This window comes from Pseudozyma flocculosa (genome assembly GCF_000417875.1).
Source record: "Pseudozyma flocculosa PF-1 unplaced genomic scaffold scaffold00003, whole genome shotgun sequence".
NCBI classification, from domain to species: Eukaryota; Fungi; Basidiomycota; class Ustilaginomycetes; order Ustilaginales; family Ustilaginaceae; genus Pseudozyma; species Pseudozyma flocculosa.
Window position 1 is genome coordinate 741,442 of NW_006920871.1, and position 9,587 is coordinate 751,028.

At 66.8% G+C, this 9,587-nt stretch overlaps 6 protein-coding genes across 6 annotated transcripts in view; 5 read left to right on the plus strand and 1 right to left on the minus strand.

The window, feature by feature from the left end:
• The window catches only part of PFL1_01357 (uncharacterized protein), a gene marked incomplete at both ends in the record, with an annotated part of 3,631 nt that extends 2,873 nt beyond the window's left edge, over nucleotides 1–758 (plus strand). Inside the window, 3 exons of the mRNA XM_007878859.1 lie at nucleotides 38–290; nucleotides 405–620; nucleotides 746–758. Of these exons, the coding sequence (XP_007877050.1) occupies nucleotides 38–290; nucleotides 405–620; nucleotides 746–758 (482 nt within the window). The remainder of the gene's footprint in view (nucleotides 1–37; nucleotides 291–404; nucleotides 621–745) is intronic.
• Nucleotides 759–1,196: 438 nt separating this feature from the next.
• Nucleotides 1,197–2,396, plus strand: PFL1_01358 (uncharacterized protein; the record flags this gene model as incomplete). Its single annotated transcript, XM_007878860.1, has 3 exons — nucleotides 1,197–1,429; nucleotides 1,557–1,794; nucleotides 1,908–2,396. The coding sequence occupies 3 exons, from the start codon at nucleotides 1,197–1,199 to the stop codon at nucleotides 2,394–2,396; spliced, it is 960 nt and encodes a 319-aa protein (XP_007877051.1).
• Nucleotides 2,397–2,632: 236 nt separating this feature from the next.
• PFL1_01359 (uncharacterized protein) lies at nucleotides 2,633–3,233 on the minus strand (the record flags this gene model as incomplete). The annotated part of the gene is made up of 4 exons (XM_007878861.1): nucleotides 2,633–2,722; nucleotides 2,834–2,944; nucleotides 3,050–3,093; nucleotides 3,215–3,233. The coding sequence occupies 4 exons, from the start codon at nucleotides 3,231–3,233 to the stop codon at nucleotides 2,633–2,635; spliced, it is 264 nt and encodes an 87-aa protein (XP_007877052.1).
• A 493-nt stretch (nucleotides 3,234–3,726) lies between these two features.
• On the plus strand, nucleotides 3,727–4,746 carry PFL1_01360 (uncharacterized protein; the record flags this gene model as incomplete). Its single annotated transcript, XM_007878862.1, has 3 exons — nucleotides 3,727–4,431; nucleotides 4,532–4,608; nucleotides 4,710–4,746. The coding sequence occupies 3 exons, from the start codon at nucleotides 3,727–3,729 to the stop codon at nucleotides 4,744–4,746; spliced, it is 819 nt and encodes a 272-aa protein (XP_007877053.1).
• Nucleotides 4,747–5,175: 429 nt separating this feature from the next.
• Nucleotides 5,176–5,642, plus strand: PFL1_01361 (uncharacterized protein; the record flags this gene model as incomplete). Its single annotated transcript, XM_007878863.1, has 3 exons — nucleotides 5,176–5,184; nucleotides 5,293–5,374; nucleotides 5,512–5,642. The coding sequence occupies 3 exons, from the start codon at nucleotides 5,176–5,178 to the stop codon at nucleotides 5,640–5,642; spliced, it is 222 nt and encodes a 73-aa protein (XP_007877054.1).
• A 2,317-nt stretch (nucleotides 5,643–7,959) lies between these two features.
• The window catches only part of PFL1_01362 (uncharacterized protein), a gene marked incomplete at both ends in the record, with an annotated part of 2,039 nt that continues 411 nt past the window's right edge, over nucleotides 7,960–9,587 (plus strand). Inside the window, 3 exons of the mRNA XM_007878864.1 lie at nucleotides 7,960–8,121; nucleotides 8,270–8,303; nucleotides 8,409–9,517. Coding sequence (XP_007877055.1) covers nucleotides 7,960–8,121; nucleotides 8,270–8,303; nucleotides 8,409–9,517 — 1,305 coding nt within the window. The remainder of the gene's footprint in view (nucleotides 8,122–8,269; nucleotides 8,304–8,408; nucleotides 9,518–9,587) is intronic.

The following is a 9,587-nucleotide window of genomic DNA, read 5'->3' on the forward strand; positions in this document are numbered from 1 at the left end:
CCGGCGTACCGCAGGCCGTCGACGGCGGCGGCGGCAGCTGCGGGGACAGCGCAGGCGTCGCTCGATGCCAATGCCGCGGCCGTACCCGAGGAGGAGCCGAAGCCGACGGTCGACATCGCATACGAGGCGAGCAAGGTTTCGCTCGACCAGGCCGTCTTCAACTCGATCCTGTCGTGCACCTCGGTGTCGGCGTCGGCGGGCGAGGAGCGGGTCAAGAAGATGGCCAACAACATCCTCTGCGTGGGGGGCACCGCGCTGATCCCCGGCCTCGGCTCGGCGTTGGAAGCCAGGTAAGCCTTTGCGGTCGCCCTTTGCTCGTCCACCATGCGCGCTCGGCTCTCTCGATGAATCGCTGAACGCGGCATCCGTCTCTCCTCTCCCCCTCTGGCCCTGCCCGACGACAGGCTCAACGCGCTCTTTGCCACGCACTACGCCCAGACAACGGGCGATGCGTCCAATGCGCCAAAGGTGACGGTGATTCCGCCGCCGCGCGACATGGACCCGCGCAGCCTGGCGTGGAAGGGCATGGCCGTGTTTGCGCGCCTCGAGAGCGCCAACGAGATGTGGATCCGGCGCGAGGACTGGGACCTGTTTGGCTTCCGCGCCGTCAAGGAGAAGACGTGAGTGTCCCGGGGCGAGTGTCGTCGTGACTGCGCGATGGCGGCTGGCGGCCAAAGCTGACGCAGCTGCCTCTATCTCTTGCTTGCTTTCCGGCGCTTGCGCTTCTCGACCTCGACCGACGCAGGTTGTTCCTCTGATCTCTCCCTGCGGTTCATTCGCCGGGTCGAGCGAGTAGGGCGATGCGAGTGGAATGGAATGGTCCGCTACCGTCTGGTCTGGTCACCGTAAGCCTGTGTGGCAGAGATCCGCTGTACTTCGTTGGGTGGTGTGCGAGAGGAGCGACGAGCGGGCGTGGCGAGGATGTTGCGAAGAGGGGACCGCGGCCCACCTGCTGGCCGGCGTCTTGGCCGGCCTGCAAAACCCGCGTGGCTAGGAGCGCGGGTCGGGCCAACCAGCCTGGCCCGGCCTGGCCTTGGCCTGCTGTCTTCTTGGACCCCGCGGCATGACTCGTCCCCGCACACGACACTCTTGCTGCTGCTCCTCCTCCTCGTCATTCACTCCCACCCCCCGGTGACGCCTCTATTGCGACACACGGTCGACCCGCTACTTCCCCACTACAGCCTTTGCCAGCCACCATGACCGGAGACCCACGACTGACGCAAGCAGCCTACCAGGCGTTGCCCGGCGGACCGCTCGACGTCGACCGCGCCCTCTATGACCGGATCGGGGAGACTGGCTCGTCAGAGGCCGCGTCCAAGCAGCACCGGGAGCTCATCGATTCGTTTGTGCTGCCCATCCGCAGCGGCAAGGCGTGGAAGGTCCGGGCGGGCCAGGTCTGCCGCGTCGTCGCCGTCGAGGGCGCACAGGTGTGAGTACGCAGCGCTCCCCCCTCGCTGTCAGGACAAACCGCTCTCACTCCGTACGTCGATGCTCATCTACCGCGGTGCCCCGTACGCCTCGCCTCGATGATTCGCACACACCCGAGACGACGTCAGCGGCGACCTCAACATCTGGAACCTGCACAACCCGCGCGAGCGCTTCTGGGCCTCGAGGACGAGGCAGCTCCAGCGCGCCCACGTCTCGATCTACGATCGCCTCTGGTCCTGCCTCCCCTACCTCCGCCCGCTCTGCACCATCACCGGCGACTCGCTCAAGGACTACGGAAAGGGCGGCAACGGAAAGGGCGGAGGCGTCGACGACGAGGGCGGCAGGGTGCACGACCTCCTCGGCACCGTAAGTCGGCTGCGCTCCAGAAGGGGTGGTGGGCGGCACGACCCAGCTGACCAGTACGACCACTCGTTCCGACTGCACCCTCCCCTCGCCGGACCTCGCCGCCGGCTGCGCAGCGCTGCGACCCATACGTCAACCGCATGTTGACCGGCCAGGACTTCGACTACCACTGCCACTCGAACCTGGTGCGCGCCGTGCACCCCTTTGGCCTGGTCGAGAGCGACGTCCACGACGTCCTCAACGTCTTCCAGTGCACCGGCCTCAACGCCTCGGACCAGTACTTTATGAAGACGTGCCCGGCCCGCCGCGGAGACTTTTTCGAGTTTTTCGCAGAGACCGACCTCCTCTGCGCCCTGAGCACCTGTCCCGGCGGCGACCTGTCCAAGGCCATGTGGGGCGAGGGCGCACAGCCGGCCGGGGCCGGGGACGAGGACGAGGACGAGGATCCCACACTCGAGTGCTGCAGGCCCCTCGGCGTCGAGGTCTACGACATCAGGGACAAGGAGACGGTCCTCCAGGGTTGGAAGCAGCCCGAGCCGTTTGGCAACCTCTACCGGGGCGCCCACGGGTGGAAGGCGGCGGCGTGGGGCGACAAGCGGGCCTAGAGCGGCGTCGCTGGAGTCCGAGTAGATCAGCAGCAGTGCCTCGTCGCCGAGGCGCATCGGCCGTATCTCGTAGATCCGATCAGCAGCGGCCTCTGTCCCTGCCCGAGCCCAGTGGCGGCCATGAATGAGAGCGTCGGCTCGCCGCTCAATCCGGCGGTGCACGATGACCAGAGACCGATACTTCTTCCTCATTGCAAGAGAGCGCCACGACGTTGACAGGCAGGCCGGGGTGCGCTTTACTCGTCCGACTTCTCCTTGGCCGGAGCCGCCGGGGGCTTCCGGAGGAGCGAGTCGTCCCGGGTCTTTCCTCGGAGGTCCCAGCGAGCCTGTCGAGGAAATGGCGGGATGAAGGAGCAGTAAGGTGGGAAGACAGGTGAGTCGGCGGCCGTTCGTCCTCAGAGGACCGCCCGTACGTCATGGCACGTCCGCACACTCACATCAGAGTAGGCCGCGAGGTAGTAGGTCAACACCGGCACCGTGGCGCCCCAGAGGAGGATGGCGCGGGTCTTGGCCGGTGTGAACTTGAAGCGCTGGTACATGGTCGAGTGCTGTCGTTGCCGCGGATAGAGCAAGGGGCAAGAGAGATGATGCCAGGTGAGTCGAGAAGCCCCGCGGTCGATCCACTCGTTCCGCCGCCGCCGTGCGCTACTCACCATGTTCTGCCATCGGTCGAGGGCCGGGTCGACCTTGTATGGGTCTGTTGGCGGGCCGGAAACGAAGCCAGCATCACGCGGTACGATCAGCATCGCGCCCGAGGCCGCAAGAGCCGTGGTCTCCATCGGCGCCGCTGCAGTCGGTCTCGCCTTATGGGCACTCACGGTAGTCTCCGCCTGCCATCTTGGCTATTGATATCGGGGGAAGGATTGCGGAAAGGAGATACCCGGTGATTGCGTCGCTCTGTTGCACCGTCAAAGGGCTTGCGTGAGGGTCACAGAGGTGGTGAGCGGGCGATGGCGGTGGGGGGTGGGTGGTGGTGGCTGCTGGTGTGAGCGGTGGTGGTGGCTCCTGCTGGGCCCCGCCCGCGCCCCGCTTTCCCGGCCGCCAAGACGCGATCACAGCGGGCGAGCGGGTTGGGGCCCTGTCTGCGGATCCGAAATTCGAGTTTGGCACGAAGCAGCCCTGCCTGCCCGCCGGTCGGATGCAGGCAGCGAGCGGGGGGCCACGGCCCACGGCCCACGGGCGCTGACCCTCCACAAAAGCTGCTGCGCCGTCCCTCCAGGTTGGGATGCCCGCTCCGCCGCCTTTGCTCGAAGCTTCCGCCCGCTCCTCCACCACACCAACCATCCCTCGCACCTGCACCGCACCCGCCCGCTGAGCCACGCAAGACGACATGAGCGACAGGAGAGCTTCACCGCCTCGCCGTTCCGGGGTCAGGGACTACGAACGCGAACGCGACCGCGACCGCGACCGCGACTGGCGATCCGGCTCCTCGCGCTACCGCGATGCACCGCCGCCTTCCTCGTCCTCTTCACGGCCCTACGGGGGCGGGGAGAGGGGTGGACCACCGCCGTCTTCGAGCAGCAGGCACAAGAGGAGCGTCAGCCCGCCGTACGCTCGCGATGGACACGATCGGAGCCGCGGCGGAGGGGATCGCGCGAGGGGCGACGACGATCGATACCGCTCTGCACGCGATGGACGCGGGAACGACCGCCACGACGGCAGGGACCGCGATCGCGAGCGGGATCGAACTCGTCACGATGGTGGTAGATCAGGTCGTCCCCCTCCGGCACCGTACGAGGACTCTGCCCCACCGCCGTCAAGGGAGCACGACAGGTATCGCGAGAGGAGGAGAAGCCGTAGCCGCAGCCGATCGCCGGCACGACACAGGTCAAGAGGCGATGATGCGGATCCGGGCAGGGATCGCGACCGTCGCAGAGACCGCGATCATGATCACGATCGGGAGCGCGCTTCGAGCAAGGAAGAAGCCGGGCAGCCAGAGGACGGCGAGGTGGAAGATACCGGCGATGCGGCCGCAGGGCCGTCCGAAGAGGACATGATGGCCATGCTGGGCTTTGGCGGCTTCGGCACCACAAAGGTACGCCAGCTGCGCCTTCTCGCCGCATCGTCCCTGCCTTGCGATATTGACTGACACCTTTCCGCCCCGTTCCCGCCTTAACCCCTTTGCGATCGAGCAGGGCAAGAAGGTGGCCGCCAACGAGGCCGGCGCCGCCGAGGTGAAAAAGGAGCGGACGTGGCGGCAGTACATGAACCGGTACGTGTCCGCATGAGACGGTCGCAGGACGATTGCCTGCCATCGCATGGCTGACCCCGCTGTTGCCTTCTTCATTTTGCCCTAACCTCCCCGTCGAGCAGCAAGGGAGGCTTCAACCGACCGCTCGACAAGATCTGAAGCGTGGCGTTGCCGATCCGTGCGCTGTAGATCCTCGCTCTTGTCTGTTCAATTCCAGTGCACCCCGTGGCTGAGCCGCTGAGCTAGCATCTCCCGCCTTGCCTCGACCCCTGCTGTGTGCGATGGAGGGAGCCAGGAGCAGAGTGTTGTCTGTGAGCCAGATGGCGTGCGTTGCCCGGCACACGCTCTAGGCTGTTCGGCCTGCCTCGGAGCCTTTTTTCGCCTTGCGGTGGAGGACCCTGACAGCGAGGCAGCCCGCGAGGCACGGAGCTCGGACCACCCACCCACCACCTGCCCGGCCACTTAACCTTGAGTCTGTCGTCCACTTGCCCCCGCACCACCACCATCACCACCACCAGCCTACCTCGCCAGTCGTTATACCACCGCCTCTCCCCCTGATCCTGCTCCTTGCTTGACAAACAACCAAAGATGAGCGCCGTAAGTTGATGCGAGCACGCAGCCACGGGAGCCATCGACCTATGAGCCTGACCCCCCTCGCTCCGGTCCACACGCCTCGACCGTCGGCCGGCTCTACCGCAACGACAGCGACACGAGTACAGATTTGAGGTGGTCATGACCTGCTCCGGCTGCTCCGGTGCAGTGACGCGCGTCCTCTCCAAGCTCGACGGTGAGGATCCGCTCGAACCCCGCTCCACCGCTCTTTGGCGCGCAACGAAGCTGACCTGTCGGAGATAAGCCGTGCGCACGCCTCGTCCTCGTCCCCTCTCCCTTTCCCTCTCTCTAACACGCTGCGACGCTGCGCAGGCGTCGACGAGTTCGACGTGTCGCTGGAAAAGCAGACGGTCGTCGTCAAGGGCACGGCGCCCTACGAGACGGTGCTGGAAAAGATCAAGAAGACGGGCAAGGAGGTCAAGTCGGGCGAGGTCGTTGCTTGAGCCCGCCCGCTCACGTCCGGCTCGAGCCGAGCGACGCAGCGTCGAATGCAGTACGTGCGCCGTAGCTGAATGGCAACGGAGGATCGATGCTCCTCCGCCACCGCGGGAGACTGTCCGTCCGAGCCCGCCGTTGCAGGACGCGATCCGATGCTCGCAGATGGATTGCGGCGTTGCGACATCTGGCTTGGCCCACTCTATGCTGATACGACTCACGAGGATGCATCGGGGAGCACCCACCACGACGATCTCCTCGCGCACCCGGGCGCCATCGGGCTACATCCAAGAGGCGAGTCGGGCCCGGATCGGACCGACCCTAGTCAACTGTCGGGCCCGCCGTCCGACGCGTTGTGACGTGCTCGGCACCATGTCGGTCGCCGGTCGTCCCGCCGCGACCTTAGCGAACGTTGCTTGAGCTCGACACGAGGCAGGCTCCGATGGCTTATAAATAAAGATGAGCAGTCCTCGCCTCTCGATGGAGGTCGCCCGACCGACCATATGGACGCGGTCCTGAGCAGGCGAGAGAAGCTGAGAACCTCGATGGCGGGTCGGGCCGAGTTTGATGGGGGTTTGCCGGGCAGGTCAGGCCAGGCAGGCCCGTAAGATGAACATCCAGGCACGACGAGCGCCTGCCAGGGCCTGACCTCTGCTTCTTGGCACGCAGCAAGGCCGCGGCAGCACGATGATGATCACCGCCACCACTGCTCGCCCGCCTGTACCTCCTCAGCGGCGTGGGCCTGGTCTCGCGAGGCGGCGGCAGCAGTTGGCCGTCAGACAGAACTTTCCGGTTTCAGGGGGTCGAGCAGCGACAGACAGGCTAAGCAGACACGCCAGGCGCCGAGGAGAGGCAGATGATGGAGATTTCGGTGCGGCCGGTGTTTCAAACGGCTCGCTTGCCACTCAGGAGCCCTGGTTTTCAGGGGGTCGCGGCGGGTCCCGGTTGCGGGCCAGGTCAGGCGGGTTCATCAGCGGACCCACCTTTTGCCTTTTGACAACGGCGCACGGGCGGTGAGAGCGAGAGGTTGATGGTGCGATGATGGTGGGCCGACGAGACGGGACGGTCTAATTCCTCTAGCTTGCGCTGCTCAGCCTGGGCTGGTGGCGCAGCAGCGGCGGCGGCGGCGGCGAAGCAGGCAGCATCATCGCAGCAGCTCGCTCTGGCCGTCATGGCATGACTTTCCGGCGCGGCGAGCCGGCAATCATATGCTGAGGATAGCGCGCCGCTTGCCTAGCTCTGCCTGCTTGCTTGGCTAGCGTGACTGCTTGACTGTCTGCTCGGATCATGGGGCGTTGCCTGCCGTGGGGAACGGCCAGAGGAGAGATAGGGCGGGGACGAGGGGCAACGGGGCACGAGCGGAAGGGTCGAAGCCGACCGACCGACCAACTGGCTTTGGCTGGGCCGCCGCGGGGTCAACAGGCCAACAAGAGGCAGGCCGGCCAAGCCAAGCAGACGAGCCAAGCAACCAGCCACCTGATCGCCCCCTCGCCCTCGCTCGTTTTCTTTCCATGGGCCGCCCGACGTACCCACGCCTTCGCTTCCTGCGAGCTCAATCAACGTGGAGAAAGGCGGAGAGGCCCACAGGCAGGCAGGCAGGCAGGCCCGCAGGCCCGCAGGATCTGCGCTCCGCTTCCCGCTGCCTCCTCTCTCTGCTGTGGCCCTGGCCTGGCCTCGCCCTCGACCTCCGACCGCTTGGCGCTCGCTGCCCGCCTGCCTCGCCTGGCCAGGACGGCTGGCAGGCATCCTCCGGGCCTGCCCTGCTGCGCTAGGCGTTAGACGACGTTGCCACCTGGGCCTCGGCGGGCCATTCACCCTCCTCCTCACCACCACCACCACCGCCAACACCACCCACCCCATCACCGTCACCATCCTCCTTCAACCCCACACGCAACCATCCGCGCCAGTGTTTCCCTCGTACCCGCTCGACCTCGCTCCTTTCCTCGCCGACTGCACTCTCGCCCCGCAAATTGTCCTGTCAAACGGGATCGCCGCTCCACCCCCACCGTCGATCCACCCGCGTCGGGCCGCTATTTTTGGCAGTGACCCCCCTCCGCCGCTCGTTTTTTATTTTTCCCCGCGTCGTCGTCGTGATCGTCGGACCACGTTCGCGCCCGTGCCTCTTCGCCGTCCACCAGCAGTCTGGCATCCACCTCGCACCGCCGCCGCCGACATCACCACCGTCATTGCTGCAGCTCGACTCGACGCCTCGACTGTTCCCTGCCTGTTGATCCGGCCGCTGCCTCTATCGTCAGCTAGACCCACGTCCCCACCCTCTTGCGGTCTTTGCGTCTTAGGGCGTGCTACGACTCCGTCAACAACAGCATGAGCGCCGCCCCCACCCATCTCGCCCAGCCCTTGTGGCAGCGCCAGTTCAACCCGTTTGACCCCCTGGATCCGCTCCCCGGCGACCCGACAGAGGACCCCACCACCACCGACGACACGACCACGTCGACGACGCGGACCACGTCCTCTTCCACGCGCACGGTGAGGAATTGATGATCGATTGACCACGGATGTCCAGACCTGCATCGGCCGCGGGCCCTCGGTCCTTGGCGCACCCCCTTGCTCACCTCGCTGCATCCTCGTTGTCGTTGTCTTTTGTCTCAAACTCCCTCGCTCTTGTGCCCGGCAGACCTCCTCGAGCACCCGCACCACGTCCAGCAGCTGTGAGTTCGACACGATGGATCCACCTTCGCCCGTTACGAGATCGCTCGACTGACCTGCCTGCATCCTTGTCTATCGCCCGTTTCCCTTATGCCCGCGCCCGACAGCCACCTCCTCGACCTCGACCAGCTCCAGCTCGACGTCGACGTCGACATCGTCATCGTCCTCATCAACGACGACATCCAGCACCTCGAGCACCATCACCTCGACCACGACCTCGTCGACGCCCACCATCCTTACCTCGACGTCTCCCACCGTCAGCGGCACGAGCACCGTCAACGTCGTCGTCATCGAGACCACCTACGCGCCCGCCACCACCACAGTCACGCGCCCGACCGCCGTCGCCAGCAGCAGCGGCGGCAGCGACAACGGCGCCCTCATTGGCGGTGTCGTTGGCGGCGTCGTGGGAGGCCTCGCGCTGCTGGCCCTGGTCATCGCCATCTGTATCACGGCATCCCGGCGAAGGTCGAGGACCGGCCACGCCTACTTCCTCTGCTTCGGCACGCGCCCGTCCAAGGCCGAAAAGGGCGACCTCGGCCACGGCGGCGGCGCCTGGCCCACGTTCGACCCCAACGACGACCACCACGGCGCCAGCTACGGCGCCGCTGCCGCCGCGGGTGGAGGAGCCGCTGCCGCTGCCTCGTCACGACGTCGCCGCCGTCAGCCCCAGGCCCAGGCCACGCTGCCCCCCGGCTTCGACGGCGAGGACCCCGAGGCCTTCGGCCAGCCAGACTCCAGCGCCGGTCACGACGCCTACGGAGGCTACAGCCAGAACCACAGCTACGGCCAGCACCCCGACGTCACCTACAACAATGCCGGCTACAGCCAGGGCCACTCGGGCGGTGGTCACCACGACATGGCCGAGGTCGTGGGCGCCGGTGCCCTTGCCGCGGGCGCAGCGGCCGGCGGAGCCTACTACGGCAGCACCGCCAGCCGACGCCGCTCCTCCAACGGGCAGCCCTACGGCTCCAACGACGCGCTCAGCTCTGGTCATCTCTCGTCCGGCGCCAACCACTCGAACCTCGAGCCGGCCCAGCCGCCGGCGCCCTGGACGATGCCGATGCTCGGAGGCTGGGCGGGCGACCAGGGACCCTACTCGGCGGCCGGCGTCGGACGCGGCCCGCAGGCGTTCCACATGATGGGCCCCGGCGAAGGCGGCCAGCCACGGCAGCGAGCCGGCGGCCCCGACCTACAGCACTTCGTACCCGCCCGGACGGTGCGCGATGCGCGTGCGCGTGAGGCCGCCGCCGCCGCCCTCCGCCAGCGGCGAGCTATGCTGCCACCCC